The 25,953-nt window shown below is 39.1% G+C and overlaps 1 protein-coding gene across 1 annotated transcript in view; it reads right to left on the reverse strand.

Moving 5' to 3' along the window:
- Window positions 1-412: 412 nt before the first annotated feature.
- Window positions 413-25,953, reverse strand: part of UBE3C (ubiquitin protein ligase E3C) — a 68,661-nt gene continuing 43,120 nt past the window's right edge. The window contains exons 19-23 of the mRNA XM_081932277.1: window positions 17,912-18,124; window positions 15,535-15,723; window positions 15,355-15,421; window positions 14,716-14,846; window positions 413-1,989 (exon numbers count right to left, since the gene is read on the reverse strand). Of these exons, the coding sequence (XP_081788403.1) occupies window positions 1,819-1,989; window positions 14,716-14,846; window positions 15,355-15,421; window positions 15,535-15,723; window positions 17,912-18,124 (771 nt within the window). The 3' untranslated portion in view covers window positions 413-1,818. The remainder of the gene's footprint in view (window positions 1,990-14,715; window positions 14,847-15,354; window positions 15,422-15,534; window positions 15,724-17,911; window positions 18,125-25,953) is intronic.

Below are 25,953 nucleotides of genomic sequence, written 5' to 3' on the forward strand. Positions count from 1 at the left end.
CAGATTACAGATGTTTCTCACCTTCCCAATTTAATTTTGGCCAGATGTTTCCCAACTTAATTTCAGCCAGATATATGTTTTCTGCCTTCCCAACTTAATTTTATCCTTTGCTTCTAATTCAATTGAATTTCTATAATAAATTGCACTGCACAATATAAAAGTTTAATTTATATTTTCAATTAACAGAATAGTTTTAAACCAACAGAGGAACACAGTTCTGAAAAAAAGCTTTAAAATATTTAATGCTGTGGATTATAAAATAATATTTTTAAATGTTCAGTTTTCTTGTCAGATATTGCAAGGCATTTTAGAAAAGAGTTATCTGTAATATATACTTTATGTATTTAAATGAAAAAGACAATTGTGAACAAAATAGAATTGTTACAGTTAACATAAATGAAGCAGCTTGGAACAAAACAAAAAAAGAAAATTGTTTTATTTCTGTACAAGAAAACTACAAATAGCATTTTTAACACTTCATTTTGTATCCAAGTCATGAAATTATACATTTTATACTAATACTAGCAAACATCTTCAAACCATTCAGACCCCTTCTGCACATTTAAAATATATTGCTGTTTACTGCTGATTAATAATTAAAGTTAGGAGCTTCTTCAGCAGTAAAATTGCTTTTAAGTTTGGAAATCACCAGCTGAGGGTCTCCCCAACTCAATAGTTCCAAAGTCTCTTTCACTGCCCCAAAAGGACATACTTGATTCTGCCAGTTAATGCTTTAAGGACCCAATTGTATTATTGTTTTTTTAAAAAAAGTGACAATTGCACATGACAAAGATTGATTATGTGTGATTATCAATTCTGAATTATTTCTTTTTACCTTAAGTATTTCTTTTGGCAATCAAATGCAATCAAGTATCCCCACCCCCACATTCTCTGTCCTATTGATAGAGCAAATAAAACATTTTTCACCAATTGCATTCCAGGTAGAGTAAATGAAAGAGAAAACACCTGCAGGCTTTCAGCTAAAAAGAAGGAAGCCTGATTCTTTTTTACAAATTTATTTTAATAGTTGTTACACAAATTCCTTTTCTACTGTCATAACCATTTTATTTATAGTATATGTTAAAGTAATATGATTTTTTTAAAGCTACAGGCACAGAGAAACAATGGAACAGATCAGGAAAAAAACAATTACATTATTTAAAACAGTGTGCAATGGATTGTGACACTGGCTAAGAGAATGAAGAATAGGCATACTTATTCAGGAAAATAAAACATTTTTTTAAAGGCCAAAATAAATTTCTCAGTGTCTCACTTTCACCTAGTAGAACAAAATTATTTTATTCCACTTGCAAATAAATTGGGAAAAATGGTAAACAATTTCTGCCTCTTCAAAAGAGGCGGGGTTACTTGAGTAGCAGGCCAGTTTTCAAACGGTTCTTTTCCCTCTCCAGGAACATCACCCTGTTTCTTCCCCATCGATTACTCTGCAGTATACGTGCATCAATGTATTGCCACTTAATGGAATTATTTGTGTTCAAACAGCACAAAGCCTTCATCTTTGGTTATTTTCTCGAAGATGTCATTGTCCCAAAGGTGCTCTCTCTTGGAAAGCTTAGCAACTGCTTCTTTTTGAATCCGATCCAGAAAAATCTCAGTGGGGTTTAAACTCCCAAAAAATGACAGCCAGTTAATGCCTCACATTAAAACGGAAACCTACTTGAGGACAATTCAATGGGAAAATGAGTTGCAAAAATTTACATGGACCTCCCTTAATCTGCTAGATATGTGTATGTGTATGTGGCTTAAGGAATAGGCACTGATTACTTCCTCTGCAAAGCATTCAATCACAGCTTCAATTCAACTCAGCTCAAATCCAGCAGCACATTCAATCGCATAAAGCAGCTTGCTCCGCATAAGGTGTTCATCACAGAATTCTGGAAGTTTCAACAAATTCATACAGGTACTGGCGGTGGGCAATCGCTCCAAATCAGAGCCCCCATTGTGAATGCAAAAAGCAGGGTACAATTCCTGTGGCCAGAGGGGAAAAAACAAGGAAAAACAATGAGAATAAGTTGTAAAAATGACTGGGTGCCATCTCCATGCGCTGTTGTACTCATGACCTTAAAGAAGCATCTGAAGCTGGGAACAGTAATAGTCAAAATATATCACTTTCCCTCTGGAGACCAGCTAATCTTTAATAATGAAAAGTTGGGAAAACGGGACATGACAAAAATTGTTTATTTTATTCTATCAAGCAGTAATTCAATAATGAAGTAGAAGAATGACTCACTAACATGCAATCCCAAAATCTTTAAAGAAAGAAACAAAGGAAATGTCTGCATTGTCTCCAACAATTATAAGGATTTTACACTACAAATGTCAGCGCAATACAAACAGGTTTTGACCGCAGAGAACAGTTTATGAAAAATTAATGGAAAGCTCTCATCACTCAGTATTCTTGCATCAACTATTTCTCAAAAGAACTTCTCAAAGGCACAAAGAAGACTGCAATACTTTTATTATACAAAGTCATCCCTACACATAAGTTCCCCTATCCAAGATGTGCCTAATATTACAGATGCTGCATCAATCTTGACCCCAGGGTAGGGGAATATGGATGCCAAAAAAAATTTCCAAGAGACTTTGTAGCTTCCTAGCAGGGACCAGAGAGGAGGTCTGGTTTCTGAAACGGGTCTTGAGAGGGAAGCTAGAGATAATGCTGTCCTTGCCTGACCCACTGGATCTTATCATCAGGTTGATAACTGACTCACCAAGGCTTTAACTACTAGGAGATTTCAGCCTATCCTCTTCCCTGGGGATGGAATCAGAAGGAGTTGGAGATTTCACTATATTTATGACAACCATGGGCTTTTTCCCATCACAGGTTCAGAAGCCCTATCCAGGATCTGTTTTTACCCTGGAGCAGTGAGAATAAACTGATAGAGGGCAACATTACTCAATGCCAAGTACTGAGTACATATGCATGCTTATACTTTTCAGAGGTCTGATATTATTCTATATACAACCCTTGTTTTATTGATTGCATGTAATATTCTAATTTTCTGAGATGGTGGATTTGGGGTTTTCATGAGCTGTAAGCCATAATCATCACAATTATGACAAATCACGGCTTGAACTATCTTGCTTTGCATGTAATGAGTCTTATCTCATATTAGTTTCATCTTTTAAGTTGCATTACTGAAATAAATGAACTTTTGCATGATAGTCTAATTTTTCGAGTTTCACCTGTATGTAAGCTAAGGGTGGAGGGGACCTAGGGATTGTAAGCTTGAATAGTAAAATAGATACAAGAGGTCCTTGTTCAGCAACTGCAATTGGGACTGATGACACAGTTATTAACTGAAGTGGTCACTAAATGAAAAACCCACATGCTGAATGTGTTTATGATTTTAAAAAGAACAATATATACTAACTGGCTGTAATGGTGAACATGTGACTGAGAAGTGCTACGAAGCCCCACTTATCTGACCATTGCCTTGGAGGAATCTCATCCACCTGTCCTTCAAGACTATTCCCTCAGCCTCTGCAGTTATTAATCTATATAACACTTAGAAAGAGACTGCTATTTAAAACAAAACCCTATGGACACTAATGAGAACATAAGAAGCTAGTTCTAGAAGTATCAAGGAACTGGGAATTCTCACTTCTTAAGCCAGTAGTCATGCTGGAAATCTTGGGAACAAATTTGGTGCCTTTTAGAAAAAAATATACAAGCACAGCTTTTCCACAGTGCCATCTGCTGCCCCTTCCAGCTCCCACTCTCGAGGGTGCTTCCTCCACCGTTATATATCTTTGTCCTCTTGGGCAATGCCTTTTCACACTAAGTACTGAGCTGTAAGCCAACACAGATTTTGTTTTCTATAAAAAATAATAGGCCCTTTGAGATCCAAGGACATTCCCATCATTAAAAAAGCTGAAGACATCCTGAGCTACATGCTTGCTAAACATAAACTTTTTGTAGTATCCAGATGGAATCTCAGTTCTCTTCCTTTCCCTGCCAGTCAACTTTTTCCCTCATCTCATTCCCATGAAATGTGTTGCCCTGGTTCTCTTACAATCCCAATGTGCTCTTCTCATTTCCCTCCTTTCCTTTGTTGGAAGAAGAGAAAGAAATGTATATGTGTGCACTTGTGAGTTTCTGTGTACAGGTAATCCTTGACTATAATTGAATCCAAAATTCCTATTGCTAAGCAAAGTAGTTGTTAAGTGAGTTTTGCCTCATTTTACAAACTGCCTTGGGACAATTATTAAATGAATCACTCCAGTTTTTAAGTTAGTAAAATGGCTGTTAAGTGAATCTGGCTTCCCCAATGACTTTGCTTGTCACAAGGTTGCCAAAGGTGATCACATGAACCAATTGTTAATCGAAATTTTGATCACGTGACCATGGGGATGCTGCAACGTGAAAAACAGTCATAAGTAAAAAATTTCAGTGCTCTTATAACTAGGAGCAATCACTAAATGAATAGTTGTATGTTGACAACTTACAGTGTACCTGTATGAAAAGAATGTAAGATCAATTAATTTCACAACTAAGGTACCTTTTATTTATATGTAGTTATTTTGTTAAGTATTTGCAAACTCAGTTTTTATTTATATAGCCTTTTTGTTTTATATTCTGCTTTTGGCAGGAACAAATATACGTGTGTGTGTGTGTGTGTATTTGTACACATGTGTATATTTGTGTGTGTGACACACACACATCACATTTGGGGCGGTAATAGGGAGACTCACAAAGTTTTGTCTCATTGGAAGAGCAGCTGAGAATTACACACGATCTGGACCCAACATTTTCTGTTCTTCTCAAGGAGAGAAAGCATTTTAAATTCAGGCTCGGCCTTTAGGAAAGAATTACATTTACGGCTTTCAATTTACACAAAACCTCATTTTTATTCAGCATCCAGAACTGTGAACAACATGTGCCATTAAATTACACCATATGGAAATTTGTTGTGAGACCTATCTTGGTCAAAGATTTCTATTCCAATTATTCCTTTGTAGACGTAATTTTACTTTATTTGCAACAGGAAAAAATTGTATCTTTGCCCCCAAAAAACCCCGATTTAAAACAGAAAAAAATTGTACGTAGTCTGAAAAAAAGGTTTTAAAAGGAACTAAACAACATATAATAGAAATACATATAGAGAGAAAGACAGGTTTCCTAAGTGTTTAAATAAGGTTTCCTATTCTGTAAAAAATATTTCCCTTAACAAAAATAAGAAGACAGTTTATGTATTATATAACCAAGGTTCCACTTTCCTTGGCAAGGGAGTATTAATTTCATCATGTGCTTTGGTAAATTAAAACAGATAATCTGGCTTTAGAAATAAACAAAAAACAAAAAACTAGCACCCTGAGTCAAGAGGATAATGAGATTTTAAGTTATTGTTTAAATGGAGGCCTTAAAATGTATGTCATAGCTAAAATGCTGTGTTTTTAGCGTTCCTCTTAGAGCACTAATTGAATTTTCTTACTTTTAAGCTTTAAAAATGTTAAAAATGAAGTTATCTGTTGAAATGCCAAGCCAAGGGCACCATTTGTCATATAATTAAATACTCTACAACGGGAATCTGCAAGAGCAGAGAAAGGAGAAGAAGCACCAATTTATTGTGTGCCCTGATTGGAACTTAACAGTTTCCAACTGCACTTTAATGATTTCTTTTTGTCTGTAACCATTTCATTTGTTAAATTTATTAAACTTTAATTAGCTTAAGCATACGTTAGTGTGAGTTCAAGCAGTTGGGAGTGAAGACTTGGCTTTTTTGTTTCTTTTTAATGGTGAAAGTCATGACTGGGCTATTTATAAATAAAGGACTTTTTTCTAAATGAGCCTGGACTAACTTTAGCAAAAGGTGAAAGTTCCATAATAGAGCCTGGGTAAGATTTCAGGCCAGGCAATTCCAAATTACACCCTTAACAGTAAAATTGAAATATCTTCCATTTTAATACAGCTGTGCACAATTAATTTTGCTGACATGTTGCTCTAATGTTGCCCTCAATGGTATGTTTTGGTTAATCGAGTCCATTTATTTCAGGGCAAATAGTAATTACATCTACTTACAGAACACGGTACTCTTCTTCATCTTCAAAGTACTGCAAGGACATTTATTATAAACACTAATTATGCTACTCTTTTGAAAGGTCTGAGGCCACAATGGAACAACAGGGTAGGAATATGTCTTCCTCATTTTGGTGGGTAAAATAATAGCAGCTTTTGGTATTCTATAGCAGATCAGTAGTCTCTTTGGTTGACGAACAAACATCAGTAGCCATGACTGCGAAGCTCTGCTAATTCTTTAATTGTTTTTCTCTGCTCTGTTTTCCAATGCAAAATCATATTTACTTTGCAATAAACTTTCTAAATATGAAGGTTGCGATTTACAGTCTTTGGGGGGGGGGGGGCAACTGTTTGAAGCTCTGGAAGGTTGACCCCAAGATGGAGTTACACTGGCACTAAAAAAATGTGATTTACAGCCCACTCCTCGCTCTTACAACCACCACAACATTCCAATGGTGATATGATCACAACTTGGGCGCTTGTCAACCGACATGTATTTATAATGATTTCAGTGTCCTGGGTGGCAAACTTCCCAGCCAACTTCTGTCAAAGTCAGAGTTGCCTAACAACCCCTTGGTTCACTTAGTAACTGCAGTGATTTGCTTAGCACCAAAATATTATTAACAAAATAATAATAATAAAATTAGGTGCAACTCACTTAATTGCCTGCTTAGCAACTGGTCCCAAATGCAATCAATTTCAGTAAGGATGGGTATAGACAGAAAGATTCCAATTCCAAGAGAAAATGAAGATCGCCATTTTCCAGGTCCCACTGACTTAGCATTCAGAAAAAAAAGGACTTCACTAACTCAAATTTAAGCTATTTAAATGGGACAAAGACTAGGGAGAAAGCAGGAGTACAGGAAGTCCTAATTTAGCAGCAATTTAGTTATAATAGTGGTGAAAAGTAACTTTACAACCAATCGTAGACCTTTTGCAGGTCTGGAAATGAAATGAAAGGTGAAGTCAGATTGTAAAGTACAATTGCAGTTTCACTTAGCAATTACTCTGTTTAAGGATTGAATTGCCATTCAGAGTTGTGATTATTAAAGGAGGAGTACAGGTAATCCTTGACTTACAATCATTTGTTAACAACAATTCAAAGTTATAATACCACTGAAAAAAGGGATTTATGACAGTTTTTTTCACTGAAAGATGGTGGCATGCCCATGGTTATGTGATCAAAATTCAGGCACTTGGCAACTGGCATGCATTTTTGATGGTTGCAGTGTCCCGGGGTCATGTGATCACCTTCTGCAATCTTTCTGATGAGCAAAGTCAAAGGGGAAGCCAGATTCACTTAACAACTGTACTACTAATTTAACAACAGCAGTAATTCATTTAACAATTTGCAGCAAACTTGTAAAATAGAATAAAACTAATTTAATAAGTGCCTTGCCTAGCAATGGAAATTTTTGACTCGATTGTGGTTGTAAGTCGAGGACTACCTGTGCTTGTAGATTTTCATGCTAGTATGTGTAAGATCAACTCTGGTACCAAAACCAACCCAGTTCACAGGTACTCTTGTTCAAAATAATATTTTCTTGCTCTCTTGAATCATACTTCTGTACCTGGATCTGGATAATGGATTCTGGTATTCATCAGCTTAGAACTGCAACTGTAGAGTATTAACTATACACCATGTATAATTCCACTGTCAACTTGTGGGGCATTTCTGACCTGCTCTCGAGTTACCATAGGCAGGAGCTTCACAGGTGCAGTGAGGGAATTGCACTTCAGTCAAAACAAAAGCACATTCCAGCCATCTCTAGATCAAGGCCATCTCCATGGAGACACACAGTGGCTGTGGGAGGGACTTCTACAACCCACGAAATTGCTTCTTTGGAGAATGTGACTGATGACACACCTTGGGAGGAAGGGGGAAACAGGGTCAAAGCCGGGGCGCGAATTAAGTGAGGTCAGAGTTGGCTTCACTTGGAACGTGCTGACATGAAGCTACTAATAAATAACTGGATTTCTTTTGAAGCTTGGCTTGAGGCTCAGTGGAACCCTGAGAGCAAGCCAACTCTCTCAAAACTAATCAAAGCGACTGGAACTCCTGGGCCTCAGGCTCTCCAGTCACTCCCTGCTCCTGGGGTACATGGAGAGAAACTCGGGCTACCATGGCTGAGGGTGGACTATCCAAAGAGAGCCTGCTCTAGGCAACCCAGAAAGAGCCCGAACTTGCCACCACCCAGAGACTCCCAGGACTCAGCAGCCCAATCGGAACTGGAGCCGGAGTGCAGCCCTCCCTGACCATCAAAGTTGCCCCAGTGACCAAAACAAAGAAGGATGAGTATTGGTGGAAAAAATTCCTTAAAGCAGCTGAGATTGAGTTCCGCGACCCTAGGGCCCAAGGCTGGGGAAAAACCCTGAGCGAGCTAGGAAGAGGGGAATGGATGTGGAACTGGGAACAGGCCAGACTCCCAAAATCTCTGATGAAACCCTCGGGGAGATCCACAAAGAAGCTGAGAGAGGAATTTGGCCAAGCCACCCTTCAGATGAGGAGCCATCATGTCGCCCAAAAGAGAGGGGGGTTGCAGCTGAGCCCTTTGAAGTGAGGAGATGCAGACGGGAACGCAGTCCCCCTTCTCCATCCACCAAGGGAGAATGAGCTTGAAGCTGCAGCCGATGCCTATCCCCACACAACAGGCAAGCCACCCAAGGTGGGCAGCCCCCCCTCTCTACAAACTAGAGTCGAACACACCAAGCAGAGGCATACAAGAGCCAATATGAGGAGAGAGGAGTAGCGCTGAACGAGTCGCCTCAAAATTCGAGGGAAATTCGATGAGGACTCAGACTAGCTGGCTCTATTCCTTGACTCTGTTTGGTTCCATCTAGAGCGCTACAGACACCTCTACCCATCCCACAGAGCCATGGTGAATATTATTGACAAGGAATTAGTGGAAGAAGCAAAGGAATCGTTTGCAGCCCTCCACAAGAGGAGAGCCTCCCCTCCAGCTCCAAGACATTGATGACTTCCTACAAGAGCTAGAAGCCAGATTTGAAGAGGCAGAGAAGGATCCATTTGCAGACCCACTAAGGAATACATCCATATGTTTAGGAGAGTCATGGGAAAGCTATCCCCTTTGCCAGAGCTATTAAATAGTTCATTAAAAAGGAACTATTAGTTCATTTTTTTAGAACAAGCCTGGAGAAGCAAATTGCCCAGTAACAGCCTACCGGGACACCCCGAACGGAGTGGTTCTGAGTTGATGGTGGATTGCGCACTAACAACTTGAGAAAGCAACCAGACACCAAAGAGAGAGGTCAACCAGACCAGAGACCATCTGGCCGATGGGAGGCCGCAGCACCACAGCCGGCCCCAAGACCAATTTTTCCACAAAGCCAGCTGCAATGCTACAGATGTGGAGGGATGCCACATTGCATCGGCATGCACGACCCTGGCTCTGAAACCCAAGCCAGAGCCACCACCCAGGACACAACTGGAACAAGGCTCCAAGCATGCCGCCATCATGTCCCAAAAAGCCCTTCAGGATATAGAGGCCCCTCCCCACCCAGCCAAAGGGGAGGGAACTCCAGCCAACTACAACTAATTGCCAGATCCCTATGACAGCAAGGGTGAAAGCGAAAACTAACAATGGTGAGTGAACCGATCCACCCCTTCATCTTCCCAATATGCCTTACAACCCCCATAACAGGAACCCAATCTCTAATAGGCTGCACTAGATCTTGATCCTAACCACGGTCCTGAAACTGGGGATTAGAGCAAAAAGAGTGGCCCAACTAATTAGGTTCGAACATGTTGCTGGGTCCCTATTGGGGAAAACCTACACCATCCAACTGACCAAACCAGTGAAGCTAAAGCTAGCAAATCACTGGGAAGCAATTTGATTCACAATAGCCCCCAAAATGACAGCTACCTCCAACAAAACCCCAGAGGCCGAATAGATCACCAGAGAGTATCAGGACCTGGCAAAAGTATTCAGTGAGGCTGAGTGAGGCGTCCTACCTCCACACAGCAAGACAGACTGTGCCATCGAAATCATCCCCAGGACAAAACTATCCAAACCCAAACTGTAAGCCATGACACCGGGAAATGCAAGAAATGCGCAAATACATAAACAAAAGTCTAGCAAAAGGGTTCATCAAGCCAGCCATGTCACAGGTTGCAGCCCCAGCCCTAGTCAAAGAAAAAAAAGATGGAACTATAAGATTATGCGTGGATTTTAGGGCAATAAACTGCATGTGTGTACACAACCTATACCCAGGATGGCGAACCTATGGCACGTGTGCCACAGTTGGCATGCGAAGCCATTTGTCAGGGCACGTGAGGAGTTGCCATCAGCTTGCCAGCATGCATGCGCACGCTGGCCAGCTGAGTTCACCCTTTTTTAAAGCCATTTTGTGCCCTCCCCAGGTTCCAGAGGCTTTATAGGAGCCTGGAAAGGGTGAAAAGAGCCTCCCCCAGCAGCCCTCTGGAGGCTTAATGAGCTTCCCTGAAGCCTCCGGAGGGCCTCCGGGGGAGGAGGCTTTTTTTGCGCTCCCCAGGCTCCTATAAAGCCTCTGGAGCCTGGGGAGGGCGAAAAAAGGTTGCAAAAAATTATTTATTTATTTATTTATTTATTTTATTAAATTTATAGACCGCCCCCTCTCCCCAAAGGGACTCAGGGCGGTGTACAGACACCACATTAAAACCTAATATAAAATAGATACACTTAAAAACCAATTAAACTATAGGACCAGGATGGGTGGGGGGTCACGCCTGTAGTGCACGCATGCGCATTGGGGGTCACGCATTGCATTATGGGTGTGGCATGCCCGCGCACAACCCCCCTGCACTCGCTCCACTTATGGCACACAAGCCAAAAAAGGTTCGCCATCGCTGACCTATACAACCCTCCCTCTCATGAAGGACGTCCTATCTCATCTAGCCAAGGGAAAAGCTTTACTAAATTAGACTCCAGAGAAGCATACTACTGAGTCCACATCAGGGAGGGAGATGAATAGAAAAACAGCATTCAACTGCCCTTAAGGGAGCTTCTAATTCAAAGTAATGTCTTTCTGACTGCAGAGGCCTCCGTAGTGTTCATGCAGTTAATAAACAAGGTGCTGCATGAGCACTTCTATAAGGGGGTCCTTGCCTACTTAGATGACACCCTCATCTACACTGAGGCCATACCTCTAGTCTGCCATGTACTGGAAAAACATCTGGGGGCAAACCTGTACACCAAGCTGTCAAAATGCGAATTTCACCACACACAGCTAGATTACCTGGGCTACTGAGTGTCAAATGAGGGCATAGAGATGGACCCAGCCAAAATACAAGCCGTCCTAGGCTGGCAGCCCCCTCGCACCTGCAGACAGCTACAAAGCTTCCTAGGATTTGCAAATGTCTATAGGCAATTCATCCCCTCCTTCGCGAAGATTGCCAAACCCATGACAGACTTCCTAAAGACAGGGGGGCCAGGGACGAAGCCCCATCCGGGCAACCCCTACAGTGGGACCTAACTGGCATTTGAAACATTAAATAATTTTTTGCAAAGGAACGGGTTCTGAAGCATCCTGACCCCGAACAACCCGTCGTTATCCAAGCAGATGCCAGCGACGTGGCAGTGGAAGTAGTGTTACTCCAAAGAAATAGCCAAGGAAAATTACAGCCCTGCGCCTCCTGCAAACTCATGGACATAGAGAGGCGTTCTGCCACACAGGAAAAAGAGGCCTTTTTGCAGTGAGATGGTCTCTGCTAGAAATTTAGAGATAGGTTCCATATAACATTTGTAAGACAAAAGGAAAAATCCGGAACAGATCACTTCCAGTCCCTGGAGGCGACAGACGTTGCCGTCCGCTGCTCGTCTCTCTGGTGGGCTCCTTTTAGGAGCACAGGGAATCTTGGAGGGACCACCTGCCGTAGGGCGGCTTGCTGGAGCCCCCGGAAGCAGCAGCAGCTGTCAGGGGGTCTCCAGTCTCGTTCCAGGAGCCGGGGAGTGAAGGCGGGCACATAGCGCATCTGTTGGCTGGCTGCACCTTCGCCAAATGGATTCCGGAAGGAAATAATCAATCAGAAGTTGCAGTAGAAGTGCTGGAGGTAAAAAGTCTACTCTAATCTCTTTTAGCATCATTTAATTGATGAATAACAGCTTTTGGCAAGTTGTGGATTCAATCTATTTGAAGTTGCAAGATTGGAGGGGTGTTTTCTTTTACCCACCTCGCCTAAAGCGGCATTTGGACTATCTCTCAATCTCGGAAGGGAGAGAGTAAAACGTTGAATTACCCACTTGTACCAACTATGAGAAAGATTTACATCATAATTGCAAGAAATGATTCGTTTTAAAAGTCTAATGGAAACTTTGGATGCTTTGCTCCCTGGTTCCCTGTGAAAGGAGGAGCCAAGATGGCCCACTTACGTCTTCTTCTTCGTTCTTATAAATGAAACTAGCCTTTTGAAACTACCTTTGAAGGAATTTCTGGCTTTATATTATTATTACCTCCCGAAGGTCTCCTGGAGCCCCCCCTCCCCCCCACCCGGTTTTGTGGTCTTTCTGGATTTGGATTATTTGATTTTCTTCTTCTGGCTTGGAACTGTGCCTAAGGATTAACATTCACTTCTGGGCTTGTCTGCCTCCTCGGCATCACCCAGCTGCGCATTCCACAGACGCCATTTCTTTTGTATAAGACTTACACTTATCTCTGAACAAATGGGGCCTAGAAAACCACCGCTGGGTAAGGCAGCTTCGGCACCCACTTCCTCTACATCCAGCCCAATGACCCAACAGACAAAAATTTCATCATTCTTACAACAAGAAGGGGCTGGAGAGAGTTCAAAGGACTTATCAGTTACCCAAATGTTCCAGGCTATTATGAAGGGACAAGAACAACTGAAAAAAGAGCTGACAGATTTTAAAGAACTCAGAGACGTACAGCTGCAAACAACAGAAAATAAACAGAGGGTTGGTGTACTGGAGGAGGGCGTGGGTGGGTTGAGGGAGGAGGTGAAGGCAACTCAGAAGAGGAATAGAGATTTGGAAAACTTCATGGTAAAGATGGAACTTGAAAGAATGTCGCTTTGTCTCAGATTCCAGAACCTACCCGAGACAGAAGATGAAGATCTTAAGGATACTATGTGTACAATCTTAGCAGAATACATTAAGAGAGATAAAGAACAGTTGTGGTGGGATATGGACCTGGTTTATAGAATCAATTCAGAATATGCCAGAACACATAATGTTCCAAGGGAAGTCTACGTTAAATTTCTTAGACCACGAGGGATGAGGTTTTGGGAGCCCAAAGTGGGGGACCACTAAAATATAAAGATAAAGAAATTGACATTCTTAAACAAATTCCGAAAAAAATAAGAGGTAAGAGGAGGAAATATTCCTCCTTATCAAAGAAATTATAAAATAAAGGAGTTTGATTTAGATGGTTATTGCCAGGAGGAATGTTGATCTTCTGGGAGGGAAACAGAATTAGAATCAATTCAGTTATGGAGACAGAGGCCTTCATGAAAAAACACGGTCCCCTCCTAGAGGATGAAACCATAAGAGGTAGTGAAAAAGGTGATAATACACAAGATATGAGGGAGGGAGGGGCTGTGGCTCCACCAGAGGACAGGGGGGAGGGAGCAATATTGAAAAGACTCGGGTCACAAAAATAAATGTATTTGAAATATTATTGTAATTGTTGATATATTAGAAAGTGATAAAAGAGATGATTGAACATATGGTTGACACAATGTATAACAAGATGCTGTTTCTGCTTATCTTTTATTTTTTGTTTTTCCTTTCTGTAAAGGTCATGAGATTTGCAGAGATTTCTACTTTCAGCACGATGTAGCTGCCAAAAATTTTTGTATATCCACCTACCCTTCCCTATAAATGTTTAAAAACCAATAAAATTCTTTTTTTTTTAAAAAAAAAAAAGGAAAAATCAGGAACAAAATAGCAGCACATCATAATTTTTGTTTTTCAGCAACTCCTGCTATATACTGTAGAATGCAAAGGTATCTTCATTTTTGGGGTGTTGTAAACAGTATGTAAAGTAATAGCTGTGAGCAACAGGTCCATGCAGTGAAGGAAACATGGGTGGTTCTATATTTTTCTACATTATAGAAGCTAATCTAAACATCCACATTCATTTTAAGGCAGAACCGACATCATGATCAGGATCCCGACCACATTACTAGTCATATGATGAGAAGTGATTGTGCTAATTTATCATGTGAGGTAATTGAGATGAAATGAATTATTAGGTCAAGCAGCATGGACCAAGGCTTGGCACTTATTTAATACTTCCTTTGATTTCACTTTTTTTAATTTAACTTCTGCAATTTTTTAGTTTGATTTTTCCAGATACTAAGCAAATCATTCTTCCCCCCCCCAAAAAAAAACCCGCCACTGATGCAGCATCCTATAATTTTTTACTGAGAAGAAGCCAAACTGAATTCAATAAAACCTACTTCTAAGACTAAACATTTAGAACTACAGTACCATAACATTGACTGCTATAGGTTTTTTAAAAAAATATTTAAAATATTGTCTTAGAGTACACATAAAATCTTAATTTTTATTTGGGAATGATCTTAATTTTTACAATGTACATGTCTACATCCCCAATACTTTAATGTTGCTCTGGTTTTTAATTAAACATGTTTATTAATTCACTATTATTATGGCTGTAACAAATTGACTAAAAGACAAAATTATGAAGGCAGATACCTTAAAACCCAAGAGAGGAGGTCGTGAGCAGCTTGTCACAAACTTGAGTAATTTACGTTTTTCATCATCGGTAAAACTTTCAACTACTCTCCAAAAGATTTTGATTACTGGATGATCCGCAGTATAACCTCCTACATTTAAAAAAAGAAAAAACTGCATTAAAACGGAATTAAAAGTGTTATTCTACATGATAAAGAAAACAATTATTGGGACTTCCTATGCCTGGATCTAAAAAGCAATACCAGGATAGAAGGGTGAACTAATAAACAGTAAGATTTTGTAAAAGTAGGCTTTAATAATAGGAGGCATAAAGAATGGTTAAAAGATCATATAATCATTTCTTTCATATGCTATTTAAGGGTTAACAGTGGCTTAAAAACTAAGTGAAATGTGTTGCTAATTTGTAGGACTACTCATTCTTTTTTATATATTATTGCATGTTATGTTAATATGTATTTTTGCTACTCCTGGTCTTTGATTATTTATCCACCAAAGAGTCCATGTGTGGGCATGCGCACAAAGCATAACCATATAATTTATTCTTCTCTTGACATTAGACAAATTAATCACATTCAACCTCCATGCCTTGCTTTCTTTATTTTTGTCCTTCAACACCACCTTTATTTACCATGTACTTGCCTGAATAGTTTGTGAAAGTTTTAAGATCCTCTAGACTAATTGGAACCTGGGCTCCAGAAATCAAAACCTGGAAGGGTTGGGGGGAAAAAGCAGTATATATGTGGTTAGGCAGAACATTATATTGACTTTCTTTAAAATCGCTAAATGCATCATTTTCTCCATTTGGCTGGGCAATTATACCTGTATTTCTTGTTGATCAAACATTCTGAGCCACTCAAGATTAACAACATTGGCAAGACCTTGTCTGAATGCCAAGCAATGCTGTCTGATTTGTTTATTTAACCTGTAGTCTGCCACAAGATGGATGTAGGCGATTCGGTTTGCACTAGTGACAGGAATATCCTTTCCTCCAAGCTTCAATTCAACCACCTGAAAAACACAAACATCTTCTATGAAGTCAATCTCATTTGCTCTAGACCAAGGCTGTCAATCTCCCAGCTCACGGCCGGATACGTCACGTGCTAGCCATGCCCACGCCTGGTTTAACAAAAGGTGGGAGGAGTCCTGATACGTCACTTGACACGGCCATGACATCAGTTTGACACCCCTGCTCTAGACGTATTATTTGCCCCCTAGTCCCAATCTGACCATCACCTTCCATGATATTGTGCTGATGCAGCAGTCCATAATCGAACCTCCATTAATTATGAATACATTATTTTTATATGGCACTATCAATACTTAGAAGAACGAGACTTTGCCTGGAAGGGTACATTTTGGCTAAGAAGGAAAGAATATGGCCCGTTGGTCACAGCATTTGCCACTAGGTGGCATAATGGAACAACAGTGATTCTGAAAAAGTTTGATTCAACAAACTTTTGTTGACACCAACCTCTGAAAATCTCTCTGGATAAAAGATGGAAAACATGCATTCCCTAGGAAAATACTTCAATGTTCCAGCTACTCCCTCATTCCAACTTTATATTATTTTGGAAAAAGACATCCAAGCTTCATTTTGATTTTTGATTTTGATTCAAACACCAGCAACTTTTTGAAGTTTATCAAACACATATTGGAATGCATCTTGATTTGAAAAGAGTTCTCTAAGGATGTACAAAACAGTTTTTTGCACTTAGTTATTTTGGGTGGTTTTTAAACAAGCCAAAATGTGTATGTTTTGAGAGTTCAAATCACAACTGGACAAAATGTTTGTTCAAATTGAAATGTGTTCAAAGTTCAAGATTAGCTGCTGTGCTTGGATACTCGCTATTGTTTAAATTCTCTTGTTGGAGTCCATATAGCAAGTGCGTGGGGGATTAAATGGATGGTGTTAATGAGGAAAAGCAGAGAGACCATTGGATTCAAGGCAAAGCAGCAGTGCTTCTGCTGGAACAGTGGTAAGTAATAATAACTGCCTGCCAGCCTTCCTCTGCTTGCACAATTCCCAAGTTTGATTCAGTGTAGCAAGGTTTGTGATCATTATAGATGAAGAGAGTCAGGGATTCCTCTACCAGAGTGTCCAACTAAAGGCCCGCAGGCCAAATCCAGCCCGCAGGGCCAGCCTGAAAACAGCAAGACTGGCCCACAGTGCTCCTGCCACCAAAAACGGAGCTGGGGGGAGGGACACACATCCCGCCCCCAAGCTGTTTTCCCTGGCACAGGGCTGCAGGAGGCCGTTGTGGCTGAAAATGGGGTACAGGGGGCATGGACCCCTTGGACTCCATTTTCACTAGCAGAGGGCTACAAAACAAACTAAAAACAAAAGGAAAAATGTTTCCCCTTTGCATTTGAGCATGCAAGAAGGGACAGGAAAGGAGAAAGGGAAAGACAAAAAGAAGGAAAGAGGGGAAGAGAGCAAGGAAGGAAAAATAAGGAAAGAGGGGAAGGAAGATAGAAGGGGAAGGAAGTGGGAGGGAGGGAGGGAAGGAAGGAAGGAGTAAGGAAGGAAGGAAGATTTTAATGAATGTGAGGGAGGGTGTCAGGAAAGTCCTGCCTTAGCCCTTGGCAACCACAGGTGCCCGACATGAGTTACGTTGAGCTCGCTACACCCAACCATGGCCACGCCCCTCCTTGATTAAACAGAACCCTAGTGCGGCCTTCAATGAAATTGAGTTTGACACCCCTGTTATAGAATATTTAACATTAACAATCATTTAATGCAGTCTTTTGTATCAGTATAGAAAAATAGAATCTTTATGAATTAATGGACAGATCACCTATAAAGAAGAACAAACCCAAATTTCAACTGTAAGTTTTTTCATCTCTCCTTCTCCCCCACCCCCAACCCTCTCTCAAGTCAGCTTTGACTGTGATGGTGATTGCCTGGGCAAGCCCATGAGACATAAAACTGCGTTATAAAGAATTCAAATTTGAAATAAAAACATAACCACATAAATTGCCTGTCTTCAGCTACAAAGACAAAAAAATGTATTTTGACAATTTAGCAAAAAAAAGTGTCGGTTCAGATCACCAAAACAGTAAGACGTATGCTTTGATTCCAAATAGCACAAGCAGCAATTATTTTGTCAGTGCTTTATCACCATGGTATCTGAATATAAATAGTCCTGGGAAATTAATAGTTAACTGGCTATAAGAGACAGAGAAAATATCTCCTTACCTGTGCCTCTCCCAAATCATTATTTACCACGGTAAAGTTCAGCCCAAGTTCTTCTACATCACCTTCATAGCTCTTAAGAAAAAGGAGGTTTCTGTACATTTCAGGATCCAGAGATGCCAAATGATGAATGTCAACATCAGCACTTGTCCCAAGCAACTTGGAGAGGAAAAAACTGGCGAAAGGAAGCTCAACCAGCATATTTTCATACAAAGCCTTTAAAAAAAGTGTAAAGAAATTGAAACTCACTCATTTGATATTCATCCAGAAGGAGAACAGGAAACACATACATTCATTTCCTGTGCCTGCTAAAAAGTTCATAGCCCAAATTTATATATAGTTTTTGGTAATCTTTATTCAGTCAATGATCAGCAAAAAGAAACATGTACACCCAATATGATAAATCATAATATTGTTTAAGAAAATTAAGGATTTGTAGCAGATAATCTAAATCTAAAATTATATTCTCAAGTCTAACTATTGACAGTAAACGTGCATATAAGGGTGGATGTTCGTTCTCTGAGCGAGCTATAGATATTCGACACTATAGCAAAAATATATACACATTTAGTCCTATTTTATATGCGGCAGTCCTACACGGAAGAGAATTGAATTTTGCATTATGTAAATTTGAAAAATTGCAAACCCATTTTTGTTCTTCATACTTTATTCAGCTGTAGTGACTCATGGGAAGGAGCAAAAGAACAGAAAAGTTTAAGTTTGAAAAAATCCCATCTGATTAGAATTATATATTTTTCCCATTTAGGATTTTTATTTTTTTCAATTTAGATACTACATTCAATTTTATCTATAAAATATTCTATAATATATATCATAATTTCTATAATTATATTTACAATGTTGATCTTAATAATTGAATCTGCTTTAAATATGGGGTGGGTGGGTAGGTGTGTTTTCAATTAAACAAGAGTATTTTCTTATATATTACATACTACACACTTCACTCAAGAAATTTTACTGTATTTATTTATGGTTTAGATTTTGGAGAAAACTTTTCGCCATTTTCTAAGATGAATGGATAAAAGTTCAATTTAACTCTGAATAGATCAAATGACACTGCCTTTGCTTTTAATTCTTTGTATTATAGTTATATATTGGAACAGAAAAGCTATCTCCTATTATCTCCAAATCCTACTCTTCAAATTTTCTGCAGGAAAGATCAGGAAGCTAAATTTTATTACAAACATGAAATAATAGCAAAGAGCATCTACTGATAGATTATCAAATATATTTTGATACCTAGAGAAAATTTAGATCTACCATCACCTGGGAGGTGCAAATGATGAGGGCAAAACTAAGGAGGAATTCCATTAAAGCAATGCATTATTTTTAATAAAGCCATGACAAATGAAACCTTCATCTGTGTAGCTGAATTTAAATTTGTAGTCATTGTTTGGAGTTTTAATCATTAAAAGAGCTAAACACAAAGAGAGACACGAACTATATTTAATACAGAATGTCATTTATAACTGTGTGTGTGTGTATGTGTGTGTGTGTGTGTACACATATGTGTGTGTGTACACATATGTATGTGTGTGTGTGTACCCACAGACAGGTACAATTTCTTTTTGTGTATGTGGTGTTTTTTTTAAGTTCATTTCAAAATGAAGTTTTTAAAGTAGCATTCTCCAATTGGATGCCCTCCAGATGTTCTGTAAATTTCTGGAAGTTGCAATTATAATTCCTTTTAAGAGAATCAAGTTGGGAAAAGTAGCTTTAAAGCATTTAATATACTAGCCCTAATAAATGATGGTTCTAAATACTATGATCACATCAGCTAAATGGATTATAAATTAAATTTCCATAATGTATGCAACTGAAATACAAATGTAGGCATAAATCAAGGTATTTTTTAAACACAGGTTAATTACACAGATTCAAGAACTGTCTATTTTTTATGCAAAATAATCCACTTACCATTTTTCATATGCGTCTTAATTCTTAGGCGATATGCAATACTGGCTCCTAGAAGCCTATCAATAACTTCATGTCAAGAGAAAATAGCAATAGGTATATTGAAGCAACCTGCTTGTTATTTCTCAAGTGTCTACCTTTTATGAGTGTTTATTGCTGGAAATTGTGCCAAAATGATTTGAAATAAAAAGGATTAATTATACTAGAAGCCTTTTAATATAAGTGAGTGCACTAGCAATGCAATTAATGCAAATTGTGGTACTATCAGGAGAATAAATGTGAACAACATCACAGGCCATTTCTGTTTGCTGCCAAATAACTTTAGTAATTTACTACATTAAGAATCAATAAAAAAATAATGCTTTTCAAATGCATCTCCATCAATCTTCAGGTAACTCCATAGCAAACATTTATAACTTAATCTAAAAACTATATAAAGCATTTTTAGGCCACCTGGATTGTGGAAACTGAACTATCATTTAATTAAATACTGATTTCCATAACCAGATTCCTTCCATATATATTTAAAAAGCAAGAACAACATTAAAAATACACAGCGAGATGAATGGTTAATATTCCAATTAGCGTAAAAGCTAAGTTTAGCAACATGCACCTCCCTAACATACAATCGTACTTTGTTAATTATTCTTGAGCTCTGTGTTTTTATGATGGGGAGCATATGGTTGCTCATACAAAGCTTTTCTGGAGTTTTGTTGGCCAAATCAGTCACACTTTGAAAACATCCCCTTTTCTAGTTAAGACATACTTGAAAAGAAGCTATACTTTAATGAGCTTCTGCCTGCCCAAGGGGCACAATTTAAACTTTTTAATGCAATTTGTTTTCAGCATTAGATCCAGAATGCACAGATAGTAATGTGCATAGTATTCCTACTCTCAGTGCTCCTGAAACAGCCAGGAATTGCTTATTCACAGATCCACAGTGGATTCATACAGCATACTTCAGGAAAGTCATAGGAAAGTTACAGATAGGAGTCACCATTTCTTTTCTTTTTTTAATTCTCAAAAAGCTCTAATCTGCAGCTGATTGAGGAATTACTAAAGTTAAAGAAGAACCCCTCCAAAAGGTCCTTACAATGCGGTTGAGAAGTTCCCATGGCTGCCCCTTGCATTTAAGGCCATTTGATAAAGTAGACCATAACCTACTACTAGATAAAGTAGAAGAATGTGGGTTAGACAGCATCACCACGAGATGGATTCGTAACTGGCTGACCAACCGCACTCAACGTGTAGTCCTCAATGGAACTGCATCTACATGGAGGGAAGTATGCAGTGGAGTACCCCAAGGCTCTGTTTTAGGCCCAGTACTCTTCAACATCTTCATCAATGATTTGGATGAGGGAATAAATGGGGAACTCATCAAATTTGCAGATGACACCAAGCTGGCAGGAATAACCAACACTCCAGAAGATAGGCTTAAGATACAGAAGGATCTTGACAAACTTGAACATTGGGCACTATCTAATAAAATGAAATTCAATGGTGAAAAGAGTAAGGTTCTACATTTAGGCAACAAAAACGAAATGCACAGGTACAGTACAGATGATACCTTGCTCAGTAGTAGTAACTGCGAAAGGGATCTTGGAGTCCTAGTGGACAACCATTTAAATATGAGCCAGCAGTCTGCAGCAGCTGCCAAAAAAGCCAACACAGTTCTAGGCTGCATCAACAGAGGGATAGAATCAAGATCACGTGAAGTGTTAATATCACTTTATAATGCCTTGGTAAGGCCACACTTGGAATACTGCATTCAGTTCTGGTCGCCACGATGTAGAAAAGATGTAGAGACTCTAGAAAGAGTGCAGAGAAGAGCAACAAAGATGATTAGGGGACTGGAGACACATGAATAATGGTTGCAAGAACTGGGCATGTCTAGTTTAATGAAAAGAAGGACTGGGGGGAGACATGATAGCAGTGTTCCAATATCTCAGGGGTTGCCACAAAGAAGAGGGAGTCAAACTATTCTCCAAAGCACCTGAGGGTAGAACAAGAAGCAATGGGTGGAAACTAATCAAGGAGAGAAGCAACTTAGAACTGAGGAGAAATTTTCTGGCAGTTAGAACAATTAATCAGTGGAACAGCTTCCCTCCAGAAGTTGTGAATACCCCAACACTGAAAGTCTTTAAGAAGATGTTGGATAGGCATTTGTCTGAAACGGTATAGGGTTTCCTGCCTAGGCAGGGGGTTGGACTAGAAGACCTCCAAGGCACTATCCAAGAATGGACGTTAAAAGTAGTAAAGTTAGAAGAGATGGCCAAAATTTCAGCGTATCTGAAGGACCACTCAGATGAGAAGTACAAGCTGGACTGGAGAAGATGGATTGACTATATTCAAAACAAATACCGGACTAAAAAATTTCAGTTAGCTTATGAATGAAGGCATAAGGAATGCTACAATTTATTTAAAGTTAGTTTAAGAAAGGGGGAGTTAAAGCACAAGAATAGTGACATGTTAAAATTAGTTAGTTTATGTTAGTGTATGGTTGTTAAATGTTTATACCCTGTATTTTGCTCTGGGGGGTCAGGGGGAGGGAAGAGGGGGAGGGATGGGGGAAGAGGGAAGGGTAAGGGGGGTAATAATTGTAAAATTTATTAAAAATTTTAATTAAAAAAATAAAAAATAAAAAAGACCTCCAAGGTCCCTTCCAACTCTACTATTGTATTATTGTACTTAAACAATCAGAACAATCATTTAGTAACCATTTAAAAAAAGGCGTAAAATCAGGTCAATCATGTGATCAGCTGCCTTATGACAATCATGACTTATAACTATAATTGGAGGGCACCATTACTGTTGTGCACAGGTTCTATTTGGAATTTTAAAATACACCCATACAATTCAATGAAGGCATTTGGGATGGGTGGGGGCTCACTACAAGGAAAAGCTATTATCTCTCTCCCAGAAGACTGTGACTATCTTTAATTAAGACAGGGGTATCAAATTCAAGGCCCATGTGCCGGATCTAGCCCCCAGGGTGCTTAGATCTGGCCCATGGAGCTGCTCTGGAAACAGCAAAGGACCGTCCCGCGGTGCCTCTGCCAATGAAAATGGAACACGGCTCTCTGGGCTCAATATTCGGCTGTGACGGCATCCTGCAGCCATCTGCCAGTAAAAATGGAACCCGAGAGGGAAGCATGCAGCCCTTCCAGGCTCCGTTTTCTCTGGCAGAGGGCTGTAGGATGTTGAGCTGGTCACGCCCACCCCGCCCACGTTCACCCCAGCCACCCCACTTAGCCCACTGAAGTCAACCTCAATGAAATCAAGTTTGACACCCGTGGCTTAAGACATCTTCCAACATTTTCACTGCAGTCAGGCTTTAAAATACAGGTAGTTCTTGACTTACGATCACAATTAAGCCCAAAATTTCTATTGTTAAGTGAGTTTTGCCCCATTTTATAATCCTTCTTGCCTCAGTTATTAAGTGAATCACGGCAGTTAAGTTAGTAACCTGGTTGTTAAGTGAATTTACTTTCCCCACTGACTGCTTGTCAGAGGGTCACAAAAGGGTATCACATGACCTTGGGGCACAACAATGGTCATAAATATGAACCAGTGGCCAAGAATCTGCAAAAGTCATAACCGAGAAACAGTCATATGTGATTTTTTCAGGCCACTGTAGGGTCACTAAATGAACTATTGTTAAGTCGAGGACTCTGTTCTTCCTTTTAATCCATCATTTTTAGTGACTGAGAAAGCATTTCTGGAAGGAGTTGATGGAGAAGGGGAGCTCAATTCCACAATCTTAAGGAGTTGAGACAAATTGTGAGACAAATATTTTTATTTTAAAAGTTAAATCCTATATAAATAACACAGATCAAAGCTCACTAATTCCTACATACTAGGCACACTGAAAATATAACAATAAATTCTATCATAAGAGAATGCCGAAAAGACATGTTTTGCTATAACCACGGGGAGCAGGGGGAGAACAAAAATGTAAAAAAGATTATTAAGCTCACAGAAGAGGAAACAAAATTATCTACAAAGAGAGCCTCTTCAGCTGCAAAATTTCAAGAGAACAGTGTAGTTGTGCCAGATATGACAAAAGAAAAAAAAGAGAGTGCGAATTATAGCAAAACTTCTTTTACATAACATTCAGAGTAACAAAACTAAGCTTTCTTATTGTTTTTAAAATATCTTTACCAGATAACAAATATTAAAGTACATACACATTTCAAAGCAAATTATTCATATTCCTAAAGGAAGAGGCATAAAAAGTTAAAATATATGTATTAGGCTCACATTAACCATTACTATTTTCAAAGTAACAAAACCATAGATTAAGAAAATGCAACCAAATCCAACTTGCTCTGATCTACCATGCTGATTTCTAGCACAAAGGGGAAAATGGGTTTGTTGCCTTACATAAAATAAAAATTGCTTGACATGTAAAGAGAAAATAAGAATAACCTGATACTTCTATTATGATATATCATAGTCCTCGATTTACAACAGTTCATTTAGTGACAATTCAGTTGCAATGGCACTGAAAAAAGGAATATGATCATTTTTCATACTTATGACCATTGCATCATCCCCACTGTCACATGATTTACATTGGGATGCTTGGAAACAGGTTCATATTTATAACCGCTGCAATGTTCCAGGTGTATGCAATCCCCTTTTGCGATCTTCTGACAAGCAAGGTCAATGGGGAAACCAGATTCCCTTCACAACTCTGTTACTAACAGTGCTTCACTTAACAAATATAGCAAGAAAAGTCATAAATTGGGACAAAACTCACTTAAGAAATTATTTACTTAGCAACATAAATTTTGGGTTGAATTGTGGCAATAAGTCGAGGACTACCTATATATGGTAGTCCTTGCCTTTCAACCATTCATTTAGTGACCAGTTACAATGGCATTGAAAAAAGTCACCTATGACTGGTTCTCAAGCAGCCCCATTGTCACATGATTCAGACACTTGAAAATTGACATGTGTTTATGATGGTTGCACTGTCCTGAGGTCATGTGATTGCCATCTGTGACCTTCCCAGACGGCTTTTGACAAGCAGTCACTAGGGAAAGCCAGATTTGCTTAACAATCATGATTCACTTAACAACTACATTGATTCACTTAACAACTGTGGCAAAATGACTGTAAAATGAGATGTGACTTATTTAACAACTGCTTTGCTTAGAACTGAAAACTTAGGCTTAATTGTGGCCATAAGTCAAGGACTACTTGTATGATTAACCACATTACAGATAGTCCTCAACGTACAACCACAATTGAGCCCCAAACTCCCTTTGATGAATGATTCAGATGTTAAGTGAGTTTTGCTCCATTTTACAACCTTTCTTGCCACAGATGTTAAGTGAATCATTGCATTTGTTAAATTAGCAACAAGGTTGTTAAGTGAATCTGACTTCCCCATTGACTTTGCCTGTTGGAAGATCACAAAGGGTGATCACATGGCCCTGTGACACTGCAACCACCATAAATGTGAGTCAGTTGCCAAGTGTCTGGATTTTGATCACATGACCATAGGATTGCTGCAATGGTTGTAACTGTGAAAAATGGTCATTATTACTTTTTTTTTAATGCAATTGTAATTTTGGTCACTAAACAAATTGTTGTAAGATGAGGATTACCTGCTCTTTCACCAATTTTGCTTCCATTACACTGAAAATTATTCAACACTAATGGTAAAATGGTTCCATAATAATCAAAACAAACCTCAACTACAGGTAGTCCTCGATTTATGACCAGAATTGAGATTGGAATTTTAGTTGCAAGTTGAGGCATCATATGACCAGTTTCAAGTTATGACCACTTTCATGACCATCGTTAAGTCAACTCCATGATCATTAGTTGAATCGGTTTTTCCTTGTGTATATATGTCCATCACAACTCTGAAAGTGGATCATAAGTAGCTCTGGGAAGGCTTGTCATAATTTTGAATTGTCATTGACTATCCTAAGTTGAGGGTTACCTGTATTAGCTACTTGGCCATCTCTATTAGCTCCATTCATTGTCTCCAGCTGAGCAAGGGAAAATGAGTGTCATTGTCCAATACCACTGGAAAAGACCAGGTTGGATAAGGCTAACTTAAAATCCAGCAGCTCATTTTCCTCTCAAATGCACAA

This window comes from Natrix helvetica (genome assembly GCF_964273705.1).
Source record: "Natrix helvetica genome assembly, chromosome: Z".
Lineage (NCBI taxonomy): Eukaryota > Metazoa > Chordata > Lepidosauria > Squamata > Natricidae > Natrix > Natrix helvetica.